Source organism: Meriones unguiculatus, chromosome 3 (genome assembly GCF_030254825.1).
Source record: "Meriones unguiculatus strain TT.TT164.6M chromosome 3, Bangor_MerUng_6.1, whole genome shotgun sequence".
Taxonomy (NCBI): domain Eukaryota; kingdom Metazoa; phylum Chordata; class Mammalia; order Rodentia; family Muridae; genus Meriones; species Meriones unguiculatus.
In genome coordinates this window covers 180,768,714-180,788,618 of record NC_083351.1, presented here as the reverse complement: position 1 = coordinate 180,788,618, position 19,905 = coordinate 180,768,714, and the positions used below count along the sequence as shown (strand labels likewise).

The 19,905-nt window shown below is 43.3% G+C and overlaps 1 protein-coding gene across 1 annotated transcript; it reads right to left on the bottom strand.

The window, feature by feature from the left end:
• Nucleotides 1-2,857: 2,857 nt before the first annotated feature.
• On the bottom strand, nt 2,858-19,861 carry Prpf4 (pre-mRNA processing factor 4). Its single transcript, XM_021648836.2, has 14 exons — nt 19,710-19,861; nt 18,846-19,023; nt 14,474-14,660; nt 12,286-12,373; nt 11,479-11,558; nt 11,246-11,339; nt 10,703-10,797; nt 9,402-9,460; nt 8,193-8,316; nt 6,569-6,658; nt 4,945-5,067; nt 4,723-4,830; nt 4,530-4,648; nt 2,858-4,072 (listed from the first exon to the last, which is right to left on the bottom strand). Exons 1-14 carry the CDS (start codon nt 19,734-19,736, stop codon nt 3,879-3,881), a joined length of 1,566 nt encoding a protein of 521 aa, XP_021504511.1. The 5' UTR covers nt 19,737-19,861; the 3' UTR covers nt 2,858-3,878.
• Between the last annotated feature and the right edge of the window lie 44 nt (nt 19,862-19,905).

Here is a 19,905-nt window from a genome sequence, read left to right as displayed (position 1 = left end):
GGGAGGGTGTGCAAGGGGAACTTGTTCAGCATGGAGTGCGAAGAAAATGAATCTGAAGGTGAAGGAAGCCAGGATAACTCTGAAAAACCTGGGGTCTGAGGCAAAGGCCTTTATACTCCTTGTCAGCACCCACAGGGCAGATGGAGCAGAGCTCAGGACCATTAACTCTGGCCTCAGAGAGGTGCATATCTGGGCAGAGGTGATGCCTCAGCTGCATCACCTGGAGTGTAGTGGGGAGCAGGGAGTGACCCTGGCTTTCGATTCATGTGACAGAACCCAGGAATCAAGTACCTAAAATCCAGCAGAGCTAGCTGCTGCTGGACACCGCGCCACGTGTGAGCGCTGCTTCTCTGGTTTGAGCATGTCCTTCTGGGTCTAGACTTTGAAGCAATCCTAGTGTCCTCAACACAATCAGAAAAAGACATGTTACTTTTTTTTTTTTTTATTTCTAGAATAAGCTGTCAGAGATCAGAACCTGAGTCGGGTGTATTTGCTCTAAATAATATTTTCACAAAAGTATCATTTATTTATAACTTTCTTAAGGGTCTAAAGGTAGAAAATATTATTATAAAATGGTCAAGATAGAAACTATATTTTGAGTTAGTAAACCAGATAGTGCTAACTTCTAACACGGAGTTCTCCATAACTAAATTGGGAAGGCATCTACGTGTTCCTCCTGAGACTGGCGCCGTTGACCCCATCAAGTAGCTGTACTGATGGTGAGACTTGCAATCCCCACTGACTTCATTTCGTTACACATTTTTGCCTCTTAACTGTGTGGAAAGTAAGTTAATCAAGTTAGGCAACCATCTCACCATATTCTCTGAGCTAAGGGGGAAGAGTACAGCAAATGCCCAAGGAAGATTTCCCCTCCTTCAGGGCTCCTGGTCCAAGGAAGCTTCATCGGAATGGAAAGGCTCTGCCCAGGTGTTGTCCAGCTATCATGCTGGAGTCCTTCCCATAAGAATACATGCTCTGAGGTACCCAAACCAGCAAGTTTGTTGTTTTGTTTTTGAGACGGGAATAGGATGTTAGCTTCTGTTTTGTGTTTGTTAGTTCTAACCTTGGGACAGTTAGTCACTTCTATGTCACTGTGACCACAATACCTGGAGACAACTCCAGGGGAGGTTGACTTGGGCTCATGGTTTCAGAGGGTAGAGTATGGAGAGGGAGCGTGTGGTAGATGCTCACGTCATAGCCTATCAGGAGTCGGGGAGCCGCTGGAAATAGAAGCTGGGCTAGTAACTTCCAGTGCCCCCTCACTGGTGGACCTATTTTTACCAGTTGGGTCCTATGTCCTGAAGGTTTAATGGCACAAAACAGTGCTGGGGACATTTCCGAAGCAAAACTAAGAAGCAGTTTCACTCACCTCCAGGACGACTAGGAACACATGGGAGCACCTTCCCTGTGTTCCCGGGGACAGAGACCTGCTGCTGTGCTTACAAGCCTCTGCAACAGACAGCATCACCCACGCTAAGATACTATTCTGCTGAGGAGCAGCAGCAGGCTCCATGTCAAGGCAGGAGTGGGCATACTCCGTTTTTCATGACCTCAGAGAGGAATAATCTGTCCATGGCATCTACAGGCAGAAAGATGGAAAACATCAGCCACATGTGCTGTCCTTGTCTTGTCAGTGTGGCCCATATTCTCCATAAAACACTGTGAAATCCCTTCACATGGGCTTACATGGTCCCACTGCTTACTGGTAATTTCCAGTTACTGGAGTCCACTGCACCATTCTTAAAGAAGGAGCTGTCTTAATATGCCTGAGCACCAGCTAGGGAAGGTTAAGTAATAGTGGTTCTGTCACTTGGAAGCCACGAACCATTTCCTTACAATGGCAGAAGAAATGGCTATTTCCCCAAGCACTTGCTTTGCCTAATAAGGCTTACATGGAACATTTCCAACTCAAATGCTCTCTTGAATCAAACAAAAATTGTTAAGTCCCCACTAAGGGACTTCTAGAAACCAAAACCTGTTGGTGTGTTAGAGCCTGACGACAGGGTACTACAGCAGTCCCATCATTTTACAGACACTACATGTCAAGACAAGGATACTTATTGTGGTATGAAGGCTGTGTACTTTTTCCCCTGATGGACAATCTGTTCAGTAACATCAAGCATCTAGTGCCTGATCATGTTATCCCTGAGTTTGAGGCTAGCCTGGTCTACAGAGTTCCAGGATGGCCAAGACACACAGTGAAACCATCTCAAAAATCCAAAAACCAAACCTAAACCACCACCAACAAAAATGCATGTTTTAGTATACACCACCTACCCATAACCTGCAGACAGGCAGTGAACAACAGGAAGCCGGCAGAGTTTAAAATCTGAATACTGGATGCTTCCAGTTCATGCTAATTTTACTCTACACAGAACTGAGTCTGAAATTACTGTTTTGTGTGGATTTACTGTGCAATTTTGGAGTTTTGAGGATGGATACCTGCAGTGGGCAGGTGAAGATATTCACAAGACTGATGAGGAAGAATTGTGGAGCCCAGATACACCTCTGGTAGCCTGGTCTCTTAGCCCAACAAATCCATAAAAAAAACCTGCTACTGCCTGGATGTGATGGCTTACACCTGCAAGCTACAGAACCTGAGATGCAGAGGCAGGAGGATTAAGAGTCTGAGGCCAATCTGAGCAACATAGCAAGATCCCATCTCAAAAAACAAAAACAAAAACCCTTCCTCAAAAACAAAAAACACAAAACAAACCAACAAAAACTATACACATCTGTGGATAGAGTAACAGAGATTAGAACAATTCATGCAGAGAATGACATTAGATCTCAAAACTAAAGGGAGGCTTTTTGGAGTAATGGTCAGGTTCATAAAATGCTGAACTAGAAACAACCCTTTGAAAGATAGTTTTTATGGCAGGATTTTACTCTCAGGAAGTATATTTTAAAAAAAGTTTATGTCTGGGAACACCCAAGCATAAGTTAGGATTTTTCCAGTTGCTGTGACATGAAGCACCCTCTAATACATAACGTACGCCCTTTAAATAGTCAACAGGGAGGAGGCTGCACAACACAGGCATCAGGTTTGTTTTCTAAAAACTCCTTTGAATCTGGATACAATGTTTTGCTCTACCAGGAAGGATGCCGAACTTCAGAGGTGCTCCCTAAGAAGGCCAAGTGCTCAGTTCCGAGTTCCCCGATGAAGTTAGCATCCTCTGTGGGTGCCATGCCAAGACGGAAATCTTCACTGCGGAGCCACCACGCAGCCACAGTCTACCGCTCATCTCTGGGGCAGGAGAGGAGCTTGCCATCAGGTACTGCTCACCAATGCCAGTGACAAGGCCTTGTAACTGGGGGCATTACAGATACAGTCCAGCTATCTTGCTTGCTGGATCACATGCAGTCCAGAGCACACATCATGTTATAAAGACCCAAGTTCAAACACTAAAAATGCAACTGCTAGGCACAGCAACACACTTCTGTAACGCCATCACTTGAAAGGCAGAGGCAGGAGGATCACTGACGATGTGAGACTTCCTGACATATACACCAAGTTCCAGGACAGTCAGGGCTACGTAAGCAGACCCTGTCTCAAAATTTCAAATAAGAAAAAAATAAAAATGAAAGAACAGTCACAATCCTGAGTGCTAAGGGAAGTGGAAGGGCATTCAAAAGTGTTGAGTCTAAATAATGTCTACACAGTTTTCGGCAGAACCTGAGACGAGAATTGCGTTCTAACCATGAAGGGTTTGCCATCACCTAGAGACTGGGTTACTCAGAAGTGGGGCTGATGTGAAAATCCAATCCTATACATGGTATTTGGCAGAAAACATGATAGAACACAACACAGTTCTTTTCCTTTGAGAAAAATGGCTCCACGGTGAGAACACAAGGTCCAAGTCCTCCCATGGTCTGGCCTACTCTGCCATCCAGAGCTTGAAGGTCCTGTCATATGAGCAAGTGGCTATGAGTTGCCCATCTGAAGAAATGTCTAGGCCCATCACTTTGCCCTCATGACCAGCCAAAGTCTTCAGTGGGGACCAGCCTGGGTGGGTCCATATCTTGGCTGTGTTGTCATAGGCACCTGTGAGCAGGAAGTCTCCATGGATAGCTGCAGGGCACAAAGCAAACAGAGAATTCACGTACTGAGAAGGAGCTTAAGAAACAAACCACAAACATCTGCCGGAACACACTATTTTGAAAGAACACATGGATTCTACGTTTCCAGAGGGCTTCCAAGATAAGGGACAGTCATGAGCAGACCGAAGACAACCAAGTAATGGTATGAAGGCTGTGTGCCTCTTTCCCTGATAGACAATCTGTTCAGTAACACCAGGCATCTAGTGCCTGATCATGCATGAAGGACAAACTGACACTGCCTTCGCACAACTCTCTGCCTCAAGAAGCATGCATTGCCACAGCTTTGTCTACAGGTATGGCAGAGGGAAGGAAACTGAACCTTGCCTTTTTGAACACAGGTTCCATGTCTAATTTAGTCTAACAGCTAGCATGTCCTCCATGAAGCAAAGGCTTTGTGGTTTTAAGGCCAAAACTAGCGCGAAGCTTACGCTCAAACTTGACACCAGTCACTAGGTTCTGGTGGGCGGGGATGGTGTAGACGCAGCGCCGCTGCCGAAGGTCCCACACCTTGCAGGTGTTGTCGCCACTGCCAGTTGCAATGTGGTAGCTGTGGGTCACAAGTGTCACAGTCAGGAACAGTCCTGGCTGACTAGGGCCCTTCCCGTTCAGAGTGGGCCTTACCCATTGGGGGAGAAATTTATCCCATAGATTTCCTTCAGGTGGCCTTCTAGAAACATAATGCAACGGCCTGTGCGCAGGTCCCAAACTCGACCAAATGCATCCAGACCCCTGATGAAACAACACATATGTGAGTATACCAAATCCAATTTGACATGAAAGCAGGGATGCCTAAGAGGTGAGACTACTGAGCTGCCGCCCCTTACTTTGTAGAGGAAGTCTTACCCAGTGCCAGCCAAAGAGCCATCTTGATGGAAGGCAATGTCATACACACCCATGCTGTGGCCTTCCTGATGTAGGATCTCCTCTTGAGCCTCTAAATCCCATAAGCGCCACGAACGGTCATAACTTAAAATAAATGCAATAAAATTATGCCAACAATCGAGCAGCAGACTGATCCAGTGGCTATGATAAGGTACTCTAAGTGACCATAGTTCAGCTTATGCTCCTTATTTCCCCCTTCATTCATCAAGCATCTGTATGTTTACTGGAGTCTCAATAGGATGTTGGACATTAAAAAAAAAAAAAACAAAAACCCAGATGAACAAATAGACAAACAGAGCAGATACAGAAATAGACCCAAATATATATAACCAGAACGTTTTTACTAAGGGTGCTAAAGCAATTTTAACAGACATCTTAAACCAAAGAAGATATGCACAAGCTGTGTAAGCATGTGGTAAGACCATTCAACAGCAACAGTCAGCAGGGCAGCAACACTAACGTAAGGTGTTACCATGTTCTAGCCACAGTGGGCAGAACAGAAACACTGACAAAGCTACCAAACAAAGCGGGCAGAACTTACCTGTTTATAAGATTAAATATATATATATAATTCTAGGGAGCAGGGTTCCACTATGAAGCCAGGCTGGCCTCAAACTAGAGATCTTCCTGCTGAATGATGGCATTTATGTAAGCACGTGGCACTGAACCCAGCTTGCCTGAATGTTTTAAAAAAGCTAAACATACATCTATTCTATGAACTAGTAACTGTACTCCTAGGCATTTACCCAAGGAAAAGGAAAAGAAAAACATGTATCTACAAAAAGCTTCAAAGAGACTCTTCTTAGCTGGAGAGATGGCTCAGAGGTTAAGAGCATGGGATTTTCTTCCAGAGGATCAAGTCTGATTCCCAGCACCCACATGGCAGCTCACAACCATATGTAACTCGAATTCTAGGGGGTCTGATGCCTTTTTGGCCTCTGTGGGCACAAGGCACATGAGGAACACAGACATGCATGTTGGCAAAATATCCGTATACATAAAAAAGAATATTTAGAGTATTTTTCTCTTGACTAGCCACAACCTAGAAACATGCCCATGTGTTCATCAACAGAAGAATGCATAAACTGTGGGATAGACGCACAACAGACTACAGCTCAGCTTAACAGGCAGAATGAACAGAAATCAAGTCAGAGGTTACTTGGAAGGGGAGATTAAGAAGTACTGGGAGAGAACTTTGTTGGGTGGCAGAAACATCTATTCTGATCAGGGTGTGGGTCACAAGCAGTATGTACTGGTCAAGGTTGAATTGTACAACAAAACAATCTCATTGTACTATAAAACAATCCCATTCCATTGTATGTTGCTTAAACCTGAAGGAAAAAGAATTTTAGTAGAACTAAGCCTCACTGAACTTACACAATAAGAAAAAGAAGCCAACATTTTGGCACAGAGAAATTTTATTCAATGATTTTGTTTGTTTTTCAAGACTGGGTTTCTCTGTGTAGCCTTGGCTGCCCTGAACTCACAGATCCTCCTGCCTAAAAATTTACTTGGCAGATAACTGAAAAGGATTACCAGACCAAAAGGCTTGTAAAAACTGGATAGTATCAGATGACTGACTTACCAGGTTGTGCCCAGGAAACGCCCTGAAGGATGCCACATTACCCGAGCCACTCGCACTGTATGGCCTTCAATGTCTGCCACTGGTTCATCGCTGAAGGGGACCAAACACATACAGGGATTAAAACATCCTGACAGCCACGCAGACGCCCACTGAGTTTACTTGCTGCTGTAGACATACCCACTCTGTAGTTTGAGTGACCATGTACTCACTACACGAGCAGCTCAGGCAGCTGACAGCATTCTGCACAAGGCTTCATGCTAACTAGTAACTTTATGTGCAAAGGGAGAACAATAATTTAAGCTACTTGCTAAAGTTTTGTAAAAGGGAGGTTTATTTCTGTGACCACTGGGCAGAGTGTCCACTACCTCATTTTGGTGTGTCTACAAATTCTCCATCTACGATTAAGAGAAGTTCTTTTTTTTTTAAAGATTCATTTATTTATTATGTATAAATGTTCTGTCTGTATGCATGCCTACGTGCAGAAGGGGGCATCAGATCTCATTATAGATAGTTGTGAGCCACCATGTGGTTGGTGGGAATTGAACTCAGGACCTCTGTAAGAGTAGCCAGTGCTCTTAACCTCTGAGCCAAATTTCCAGCCCCAAGAGAGAAGTTCTTAAGACTGATGAGCAAAATAGTTTCACTGTATCAAAGCAGAGGATTCAAAAAAGAATATACTTTGGTAGAGGTATAGATACAGAAATCAGCCCAAGTGGGTTCCAGATAATCTTTCTTAGCTTGTTCAAAGACCTAAATGGAAAAAAGAATCCTAGGCTAGAGTGACTCAGTGTCCTCTGGACTGCCATTAATTTCTGTTACCTAGCAACAACAGAAAGACTGAAACACCAGAGAGGAAATAAACATGAGCCTAAAGAGGGCAATTAGAAGGGAACACTGTCAGTGAGCACACACAGACCCAACCCGTGTCCTATGGGGAGAAGCATTGCTAACTATTACAAAAGCCAATTAAAACTTGCTGTGCTCGTAGCTGAGACCCTATCTGGCAAAGCCTGCAGATGCTAATTAGTGCTTTTGGAAAAATCTGGAATGAAAACCTTCCTATGCTTTCTCTAGGAAAGGAAAACGAGCATTCAGTCTTTTAGATCACCGCATACTTCCAAAATTTTGATCGGACTAGTACTAACACCTGCACAGAGGAGTAAAATGCGCTATAGTTAGAAAACACATCCCAGGCAGAGATGACACCAGTCTCCTGGACTGCCACACAGAACCTCACTTCCCTCTCTTCTGTGGCTGTGTGCTAAGACCCAAGAGGCCACCAAGATGATCATCTTTAGTCTATCTACAAAACAATGCATTTCTCTAATGCTAACCTACCATGAAAGTTAAACCGGATTGTTTTAGAATAATGGCAGCTGGGAATCGGCTACTATTAGGCTAAAGGCAAGAACTGAGGCTCTAAGTCAGCAAGGAAAAGAAAAAAAACCCTAGCACACCTTCTTTGGAGAAAAAAAGATCTAAGAAGGACATCTACTTTCACTGAGTTCCCTAGACTCATGGAGCATGTCTGGTGTTAAATGTCACATTTTTAAACCTGAAGAGCCAGCCAACTGCCTATCAGCTTTAGGGATGGCAGTATTAACTGCAAAATGGCAATAATCACCTATCAAGACTCCAAAGCTTCACAGAACCATCAGCTGCACAAGAGGCCAAGTTGACATCTTTTTGGTCCAATGAGACAGTGGATTTGGGATGGAATACAATTGCTCCCACATTTGTGTTGTGACCTAAAGAAATAGAGGTGAACAAAATTAAAGGGCTCTTACCTGTTTGTAACCTATAGGCAAACAGAGACTACTGTAAACAATCTGGAAAGTACCTTTTAGGGAATGTGAACACAGTATTGAAGTGACTATTCAACTACTAAAAAAGAGATTCTGTAGTCCTGGGTGACCTGAACTTGCTATGAAGACCATGCTGACCTGGAATTTATAACAATCTACCTATCATTGTCTGAGTGTTGGAATTAAAGGTGTGTGCCACCATCGCCAGCTATTTATGTATTTTTTAAGATTTCTTTTTAAATTCTGTGTATTTGTGTGAGCATGTGCACAGGAGTCAGGTGCCTATGGAGGTCACTGGACCCCCTGGAGCCAGAATTACAGACAGCTGTGAGCTACCTGATGTGGTGCTAAACTCAACTTAGGTTGTCTCTAAGAGCAGCACATGTTTTTAGCCACTGACCTATCTCTCCAGCCTCCAAAAGAATTGTTTTAAACAATATATATGTAAAATTTAGGAGAAAAAAGGGGCAGAAACTGGCCTAGTGCACTATACCCAGCACTCAGGAGGCTGAGGCAGGAAGACACTGAATTGAAGGCAAGCCTGGAAAAGAGCAAGACTTCATTCTCAAAAGACTAAGCCAAATCAAAAGTGTAAACCACAGAAGCTTTGTGTCTTTTACTTTAGATGCTGTAGAGGCCAGAGTGTGGCTGGAGAGGACAGACAGCATGAATGTAAGTCTTGATATTCTGGTGTTGTGGAGATATCAGACCACACATCCACTCAAGCAAAAATGCATGAGCTAGAAAGATGGCTCATCAGTCAAGGGTCTACTGCTTTTGCAGAGGACCTGAGTTTGGTTCTCACAACCCATATTAGGTGGCTCACAACTGCCTTTAAGTCCAGCTCCAGGGGAGCAGACACTTTCATCTGGTCTCTGATAGCACTTACGTATGTATGTAGAGTACATGAGCACGTACACATAAGCAGAGGCAATGCTGTGTGTTGTCTCTGAGTGTCAACCAGAGTTCTGCTGTTCAACGGTTTGCTGGGAAAAGAACAATAACTCCCCACCAAGATTGTAACTCACCTCGGAGAGTATGAAGGAGACTGCAGTCGGGGACAGACCAGAGCTTGCAGAGTCCACTCCTATCAAACACAAAGGAGAGCATCTCAGCCAGGGCTGGTCTGGGAAGGGAAAGGCATCTTCGCACATTACTAAAGGACAATGCTATCTTGCCCCTATACACTTAACAGTGGCCATGAGAAAAAGTCATGGCTTGTTGAAGAAAAAGCTACAGCAGCTCTCAGTCCTCTTCTAGACTATCACGGAATACAAGCTGCTACTCTTAATGCCCAGGTCAACTTGCAAGGGAAGGGAGAACAAATTAAACTGGATCATTAATGACAGGACCTGAAATCTGAGCAGCATTTTCCCATCTACCAAATACTTTAGCCTTTAGCTTTCTCATGAAGCACAGCTTCACTTTCTGCCTTCTGAAGTAATTTCTCTGTGGTCAATGCTGTTTTCTCTTTCATTAGACAGCCTTGATCCAGAAAAAAAGGCAAAAGTAAAATAAATGGGGCTCAGGAAATGGTTTACAAACTCAATAAAGTGCTTGCTCCGCAAACATGAGAATTTAAGCCCAGATTCCCAGAACCCATGTAAAAGTTGGATATACCTGTCCATAACCCCAGCACAGGGACAACAGATAGATCCCTGGGGTTCAGGGGCCAGCCAGTTAAGAGAACTGATTAACTTCAGGTTCAGTAAGAGACCCTGTTTCACAAATCGGGAAGAGCAACTGGAAAGGAAGATGGCATCCAACACCGGCCTCTAGCCGCCACATGCACACACATTTTCAACTGCGCCCACATGTTCATATACATACACACCACACACACACACACACACACACAAAGCCACACACACCAGGCACCCTAAAACCAAAGTGATCACACATTTTGAGTTTCTTGTGTATGTGGTAATCTGTGCAAGACAAAGATAAGATTAATTAACATTTACCAGGCTCTTGCCAAATGGTTGACAAATGTTAGCTACTTTACCAATGGTACAGATAAGTGCCCCAAGGCTTCCAAAGACTGCCTACCTCACTGAGACCATAGAACTAAGAAAGAAAAGCTGACTAAGGCATGAAAACTACTTGATCTATAAAGTTCCCATGCCAACTACTCCAGACACCAGTGGAAGAGCCTAACAGATGTGTCATGGACCTCTGGGGACCATGACTGGTCAGCAGGAGATAAGCAGGCAGAGCTGTGCACCTGCTATGAGAAGCGAATGAAGAGGGAAATGTCTGAGACAAAGGCATTTTTCCTTCCTGAACTAATGCCCCGCTTAGGAAATTGCTATTGTAAAATGAAACTTACCAACAAGCCGTGGCTAGCATTTTGGAGTTGGGACTAAAGTGACAGTAAGAGATTGGCCGATCATCTCCAATCTGACTGCAGAAATTATTCAAAGACTAAAAGGAAAACAGAAACAAAAAAAGGTGATTATTAAAAGGTCAATCTAAGAGTTCTTTGGCTTTTTGACCTTGGGGAAAAAAAGGGGGTAGGAGGATGGGAGAGAAGGAGGTGGTAATAACCTTTCAGCTCAACCCACCCCAAGACTTGTTTTACGCCGGCTCTTGATAGAAGACACTAATGTTGATGAAAGAATGGAATCAAGGCTTATCTGTAATGCCACTTGCTTACCAGTCTCGTTAGCTTTTATGTCAGCCAAACCCAAACAAAAGCCACAGAGAAAAAGCAAAGGGAAATAGTCAAGGCAGAAGCACTGGCCTCTGTGAGCACAATGCTCTTGTCACTACAGCTGAAGGTGCCTCCCACATCACAGGCCTTTACCTTCCTGTGGGTGGGGCAAAACAGACATTAAGAATGTAAGAGACTGAAGAGCAAAGAACATCTCACCCGGAGAGACTTGTGCAGCTCCTGCATCTGGGAGGTTCTGGTTGTCTCGGGAATCTCCTTATGGAGACGGGCCTCCTCCAAGCGTTTCATTGCCCTGTGACCCACAAACATCATCACTAAAGGAACTATCTACAAGAGTCTGCACACTCGCACTTTCTCAATCCTATGAAACAAACGTCACCATCACAGAGCCTTCCCTTGGTCGCTGAGATGGCAGAATTCTTTCTGCTTACCTGGGGAGTGAATAATTAGCAATCCACAGTCTGGCCACCTTCAGGCTATTTGGCCCTTCATGATACCAGGTTTGCTGATACTGAAAAGGAAACAGAAGAAATGTTAGGTCTGAAGCATGCCTGCTCTTCCAACAGCTGTTCTCAACTGTAACTGCTCAAAGAAAGGACTGGCTCAGTAACAGAGCAAAGCAGGCACACGGGCTTTCTATTAACTACCTTTTGTTTTCTTTCGTAAGTTATTTAACTACATGTTATACGACTATGTGGGGGGATGTGCACATGAATGCAGGTGCCATGGAGGCCTGAGGACAGCCCAAGATTTGCTCAGCTGCTGGGAACTGAACTTGGCTCTTCTTGAAGAGCAGTGTGTACTCTTAGGGCGGAGCAAGTTCTCCAGCCTCCTAATTATTTTCTGGTTTCTTCTTCTTTTTAAATTTTATTTCTTTATTTCAGGTGTGCATGCTCTACCTGTATGTATACCTCCATACCAGAAGAGGGCATCAGATTCTAGTATAGATGGTTGGTTGTGAGCCACTATGTGCTGGGAATTGAACTCAGAACCTCTGGAAGAGCAGCCAGTGCTCTTATCCACTGAGCCATCTCCCCAGAATGTTCTTAATGAGTCACACCAAGAATGCCACAGTTCCTTCCTGAATGGAGAACTTCAGAGGACCATCCCAGGTCACATAAGAATTACCAATTATTGCCATCAACTGGTCCTAAGTGGCAGAGCCTGTAGACTCTTCTCTTCACGCTAGCAAAGCAAAGCACCGGAAGGAACTAGTCTTGGATTTCTCCATGTTTTACCTCCTCTTTTGACTTCTTAGACCTCTCATCGTCTCTCTTCGTCTTTTTCAAGGCATCAGTCCCAACCACTGAGAGGATATTTCTTAACCTGTAACAAATCAACACAGATGAAACAAGCTTGTTAAAAGCTCCAGTAGGCCATTACCACTTGGAAAGACACATCAAGATCCCTGAACGCTTACAACTACAGGGAGCAATGGACTTCACCTGTACTGTGTTTGTTTCTCAACTCACACATTTTTCTGAAAAAGTTTAATTCATAAATTAGGCAAGGTAAAAGGTTTGTAACAACAAAACAGATGTTTATAATTACGCAAACAAGGTCTGTTTTCCTTCTCACTCTCAAAATATCTTATTCAACTTCACACTAATGGGAAGGCAGCAAGGACATAGCAGACAAAGGGGCAGGGCTGGATGGAATGAGATTTCAGCACATCACTTCTGGTATTTTCCCAGTCAATATTTTTGGACATCAGATGACTACAGAGGAGAAAGCAGGAAAAACAAGCACCCTTTACTCTTTCACCTTGCAGACTCCTCCAGTCTTCCTTGGACTCAAGTGTGCATGCTGAACTTTTTCACAGTCTTTATTTGAAGGCTCCCTAAAACAGCTATGAACAATTACTCTAAATGGAATAGAGTAATTGCTGCCCAATACACTCCTGCCCCTTAGGCTCTAAAGACAACTGGAATCCACTTCATGCCATGATGTGCAAAGCACTGATTCAAGGGCTAAGGATATTTAATGACTAAGAATAGTTCCAAAGGAAGTAGGCTTGATGGCACATTCCTTGAATCCCAGCACCTGGAGGCAGAATCAGATGGATCTCTCTGAGTTCAAGGCCAGTCTGGTCTACAAAGTGAGTTCCAGGCCTGTCAGGGTAACACACAGAGATCCTATTTCAATAAAATAAAAATTACAAGCCAGGTATGGTGGTAAGCTTCAGGACAGCCAAGGACCCTGTTTCAAAACTACAACTACAAAACTAAACTAAAGGCTATTTCTGAAGGGAATCCATAAAGAAAGCAGTATATTACACCAAAATTAGACAGTGGTGAGAGAATGTGACGGGATTGTGAAAGAAGTATGGAGCAAAGGCTTTCCAGGAGTGTGGGACAGATCTCAGAGAAGGGTTTACAGAAAAGGTATTGACAACAGAAAAATAACAGTTGAGGCAGGAGGGTTCAACCATCAGGGAAAACAGGTTGAACTTAGGCCCTCCAAATGGCTCAGCAGAGCTGGAATATGGACTAAAGAAGGAGGGCTAGATTCAAGTCGGGCCCAGTTACCAGAACTATTTACTCTATAAAGAAGGGCTTGCAATAATAATGATATGACAATAGGCAGGAGAGGAAAAATGAAGTACAACACCAGAATTTACTGTTCCAGCAATCCTAAGTCACAATGGTGGACTCAAGCTAAGGCATTCACCTAAGGAACATAATAATGAAGTACAATAGACCTGGCAGGTGAAAGAGACAAACAGTAAATATAGCCCGAGTCAGGCTTGGTGACATGGCTCAAACCTGCTGACTTGAGATCTATAGATCCTTGGGACACACGGTGAGAGAGAATCAACTCTCACAAGTTAAGTTGTTCTATGGTCCCCATAACTGTGTGGAGGCACATACATGTTCTACACACACACACACACTTAAAATGTATCCCTTAAAAAGGTGGCGACAGAAAATAATGAGAGGCTTACTCCATAGGAGAAAGGCTTCTATGACCAAGTGGCACTTATGCTCAAACAAAATAAAACAACTCTCAGAGGTAAGAGAGAGAGAAACAAACAAAAATCTTGTGTGCCAGAGCCAGAAATGATGGTTCAGAGGTTAAAGAGTGTTTCCTGCTCTTCAAGAGGATCCAAGTTCAGTTCCCAGCACCCATGTCAGGTAGCTCACAATGGCTGGTACCTCTAGCTCCAGGAGCTCTGACTCCTTCTTCTCAGCTCCCAGGGTACCTGAACTCACCTGTGCACACTCCCACAAAGACACATGTGGAGTTTAAAATGTCTCTTAAAACAAAACAAAACAAAACAAAAAACCACTTAGCCTTTCAAACAAACAACTTCACACCAGAGCAGGAAAAGGTTTGAGGGGAAGTTGGCACCTTCTTCACAATCCATAAAACTAGACCCTTGTAATTAACAAACAAACAAAGCATATAACTACTCATAAAGGATACCTTTCTCTTCGTTCAGCAGGGCCCTCTCCAAAAAGTGTAATAGGTTCTCCCAAGGTTCTGAGGGAAGCTTTGACCTCTGAGTCATCCGTGGAAACATTGATTTGCCGAGCTCGCTTTCTTCTTTCAAACTCTGCCAAGACTTCAGCCTGCCGCTCACTGATGTGCTCCTCAATTTCAAATACTTCTCCTATGCAAAGAACAGGCAACACGGGGGGAAAGAAGCAATTAGGAATAACTTTCACGCAGTCCACGCGTCCTGCGGAGCCTAGCTTCTTCTTTTTTTTTTTTAATAATTTATTTAATTTTGTTTTATGTGCATTAATGCGAAGGTGTCAGATCCCTTGAATTGGAGTTACAGACAGTTGTGAGCTGCCATGTGGGTGCTGGGACTTGAACCTCGGTCCTTGGGAAGAACAGTGCTCTTAACCACTGAGCCATCTCTCCAGCCCCGAGCCTAGTTTCTTAAGCTGGGTAGAGAGGCCACAGAGTGTGCAAGCATAGGGCCCACAGGAATTCAGTAATTCTGAAGGGTTCTTGAAAGCGCAGTGCTCGATAATCACAAATCAGATTCAAAACAAATGGCCGTTGCTTTTGGCAGTGCCTGCTAGGCCACACCGTGAATCTTTGCTGCAGCCTTGGTTCTGAGCAGGTGCAGTTATGCAATACACTTATTGTCTGTCAGCTGTGAGGCATTCTGTCTCAGAGTGGTTCAGAGACCATTACATGTGATTAACTGCAAGACAACGGTTCTGTTATGGGGAAAAAAGATTTAATGCCCTCAGCATCAAATATCAAATAATTTTACTCTTGGATTATACTGTGTTAAATGTTCGATTATTTAAAATTGCTGTTTGGCCAAAACAGAAAAGAAAGATGGGAAGAAGCTCAGAGTACAGGGCACGCCTGTAATCTCAGTACATGGAAGAAGGCACGAAGTCCAGGAGATTAATGTCATACTTGGCTCCACAGTGAGACTGAGCACAGCCTGACAGACCTTGTCAGAAAGAAGGATGGAAAGAAGAGAAGGGCCAACAACAAAAATACTCACAATCTGAGCTGCCGATTAAAAAAAAAAAAAAAAAAAAATTCAAAGTACCCTGGAAAACATTTTAAATGTCCTATGCCTTACAATATTAAAATGTCAGCCAAGGGGCTGGAGAGCTGGCTCAGAGGTTAAGAGCACTGTCTGCTCTTTCAGAAGTCTTGAGTTCAATTCTCAGCAACCACATGATGGCTCACAACCACCTATAATGAGATCTGATGCCCTCTTCTGGTGTGCCAGTGTACATGCAGACAGAATATTGTACACATTTTAGTAAATAAACAAATCTTAAAAAAAAAAAAAAAATCAGCCAAGATTTAATTCTCTATTAACAAGTATGTCCATCTTATTAATACCCAAATCTGTTTTGGTCTTTACTAAGCTGAAATGTTGTATGCATATAAAATAACTCCATCTAATTTATCTTACATTTTATAGCTTATCATTTTCTGCTTATTAACTAATGCCAAATGATGCATTAAATTGAGAGCAGGAGAGCTGGGCCACCTTTCTCATTTATTTCATTATCTCTTTATATGGTTTAGAACATCTCTTATTTGGGAAGCCTACAAAAATATTACTTATAAACTGGCAAAGCTACCTGCTAAAATAGTACCCCTATAAAAACATTCACACACATTAACTAGTGAGAGAAAAAATGGCCATGAAAAAGATTCCTGTGACCACTGGCTTTTTGGATACTTTAGTGACTAGTTTTAAAACCCACAATACACACATTTGGAAGAAAAAAGGAGGTATATGGGAATAAAGACAAGTTTAGAGACAGTTAAGAACAGTATATGTGTGTAGGGAAAAGTGTGTGAAAGGTCAGTAAGAAGCACACAAAGCCCTTTCTGCACTGGAATCTTTTACTTCCTTTTTCTTTCTTTCTTTCTAAAAAAAAAAAAAAAAAAAAAAAAAAGTTAAAAAAAAATCATAATTTCTTACTTAAATTAGCCAGGCAGTGGTGGCACACACCTTTAATCCCAACAGTCTAGAGGTAGGCAGGCTAATTTCTGTGAGTTCTAGGACAACCATGGCTACACAGAGAAACCCTGTCTCTAAACCAAACAAAAACTAGAAAAATAAAAGTGAGAATATTATAAACAGTTACACATCAATGCTAGAACTAGGTTACATCTTCCAAAGACAAATACAACTGATGAACCCAAATATCCACTGAAGAAATTTGCAGAGATTACCAGTACTTCCTGCAAGGGACTGTATAAAATGTTACAAACAAAAACAACAACAAAACAAAGCAAACCCTCACTGGATGATGGCCAAGTAGGCAGTCATAGACCCAACAGTAAGAGCAGAAAGGTAGGCTGCATGTGTTAAGTTAGTCTGTCTTCCCAACACTGGGATTCCAAGTAGGTACCATAGTCAGCTTCTTTAAAACAAAACAAAACAAACAAACAAAACAAAAACAAAACAAACAAAACAAAAACAAAACAAACAAACAAAAAACTTGGTTTCTGGGGATCCACTGTAAAAGTAACTTATTCACCTGTTTCAATTGTTGTCTTAGAGGATTACTGTCTCTGCTAACCTAGGCCTAGTCCTGGAAGCTTCTAGCCTCTGTACAATCTAACCTATGCCAAGAATGTTTTCAGTCTCCGAGACTTACAACTTAATAAGCTCACCTTTACTTGTTCTTACTGAGCTCTGGGCTGGCTGGCTCAACTCAGCTCAAACGCCTCTTCCAGCTAACTTACTCAATCTGGCTTTTCTCTGGGCCTCTGAATTGCTTCACTTAGCCTCAAACTAACGCCAACCATCTGTTCTAATCTGGCTCCTCTGTCTTCACCTGTCTCTAACTTGTTCTCTCATTCTCTCTCTATAAAACTCTTCCAGTAAGGGGTAGAGAAATGGCTCTGAGGTTAAGAACACTGACTGTCCTTCCAAAGGTCCTGAGTTCAAGTCCCAGCAAACACATGGTGGCTCACAACCATCTATAACAAAATCTGGTGCCCTCTTCTGGCCCGCAGACATACATGCCATCAGAACACTGTATATATAATAAATACATCTTAAAACAAACAAAAAAAACCAACCCAACCCGGAAAAAAAAAAATCTCTCCAGGTAAGACTGCCTCTGTCTGCATTACCCTAGCTTCTCTTTCTTCTCTTCCCATGAGAAAAGAGAATCCTATTTTTTCAGATCTTTCACTATTTCTGCCACCCAATTAGACATCACTTTCAAACATGGGTGCTTTCTTCTACAAACTAACTTTACCTTCATTGTTTGGGATTAAAGGTGTACACCATCATGCCTTGACCTAAGCTTTTCTTTACCTGAAACTTGCTCTATACCAGGCTGGCCTTGAACTCAGACTAGCTGTCTCCTGGATTAAAGTTATGTTTGTATTCCAGCCAGATCACACAGACCTAGGTCTTTGGATGTGATCTCTTGCCAGAGCAGCCATGGTCCGAATTAAAATTCCTCTACAATCAATCTCAGGTCCTAATGGTTGCACAGCAAACCTTTTACCACCTGAACTAGCTCCCTAGACCAATCGAAGGTTTTGACCCTATAAACCTAATGTTATGTTGTTGGTATAATATTCTTGTGGAATGTACCCTTGTTAATTCAAATGCTGATTTCTTTATGCCATCATTTGGTTTCAATCCAGACATTGCATTGTGATGCTTATTCTAAGCATCATCTGTCTCAAGTTTGTGTAAACATGCCACTATTTGTTCTCTGTGTTGTCAATAAAACCACCAGCCATTGCTGTGCAACGGGGAATACAGGGTGGGACATTCTGGTCTGGAGGGGAGGAGAAGGAAGTGAGTGGGTAGGGCAGGAGTAGAGGTGGGCAGGAGTAGAGGTTGGCAGGACAGGACTTGGAACCATGAGGAGGGATGAACTGGACCCAAGATATGACTAAAAAAAGCAAGTATAATGGGTAAAATCTGAATGTTAGGAAACTATGAGGGCTTGAAGGTTTAGGATGGAGTAACTATTGCCCTGCATTGTGCTCTAGGTTAATTAACTAAATCCTAGTCTCTGCGTGGTGATTTGGTTATACAGCTAGTTTAGTAAAAGATAAATCAATAATAAATATTAATAAGCCACAACATTATGTGGTTTGGGAAGGTGTTCATCAGAAAACTGAATCATCAGTGGTGCACGGGAGTGAGTGTACACCTGATTCTAGTATCTGGGAGGAGGCAAGAAGAGTAAGAGGCAAGAGCAAAGGCAAGAGCCTAGCCAGAGGATGGGGCTGTGTTTCGGTGGTGGACCACGTGGGTAGCATGCCAAACACGCTGGGTGGATTCCAGGTCCCATAAAAAAAAAAAAAAGATTTGCAGTTTGCATCTTACCAGAGGTTATATTTATATTTCCTGCTTCAATGCCTGCTTTGAGTCCTTCTTTTCCCAAAATCCCAGACTCTCCTTTGGCCAGCCGTTCCCTCTCTTTCTCTTCCAAGCTTCCATAATAGATGTGTGGTTTCTTCACAACGGGAGCGACTAAATCATCAGGTGCTTTGGTTTTGGTTGCCTGTTAAACAAAGACCCAGAATAGGGCTTAATCCTAGTAAACCATGCTTTCCAAAAGACTAAATCTAATGCTGAGCTTTCATTTTATTGCCTCCAAAAACGAAAGGCCAAGGTTGAGACTGTGTGAGTTTGAGGCTCCTGTTAAGTTTGGCACACAAATACAACTAACCAATTTCTGTCTGATGTGTCTGGTTTGTTTTGGAAGCCGTTTACTTGATTGTATTGGAAATGCAATCTCCGATTTTTCGAAAACAACTGCTCACCACTGGGCAAATACCAAGAACAACCAACAATCAGGGCGGCTTTAGGTACACCAAGTAACAATGTTAGTGGAATACACATTTCAACTACTTCCAAATACTTTCAGAGCCTATTAGAAGTTAGGAGGCCTCATCTAAGTACGAGTCATACAGTTTAAGTCAAGTCACATCCCGATTTCAAAGCACCGTGTTTTGGAGCAGTCAGGAAAAGTGTTCACTGCTCAGGGCTTACTGAAAGCGGTGCAAAATGAGATGCAGCATACGAAGGCGTTTAGGAATCTGGAAAAGGCTGCTAAGCACCGCACCACTGGTCCCTCAGCCTTCCTCCTCTCCCACCGCCTTGACCCGCAAGGTAACGGCCCCTTCCCACGGAAATGCCGCCCTCTCTGGGACAGGCAGGCCTGAACTGCGATCCCGAGTTCCGTACCGTGGACGAAGCTCGTGAGGAGGCCATTCCGGGCTCCCGAGCCGCGAGACCCTAGCCAAATCCGCGCTGTTCCTTTCAGACCGTCCACCGCGCGCCTAGCAAAGTGGAAGTGCGTCACCGGCCGGAAACGTATCAGGATCGTACTCCGTGCTCTGGGAGGCGCGAAGTACCTTGGGAGTCGTAGTTGCCAAGGGTC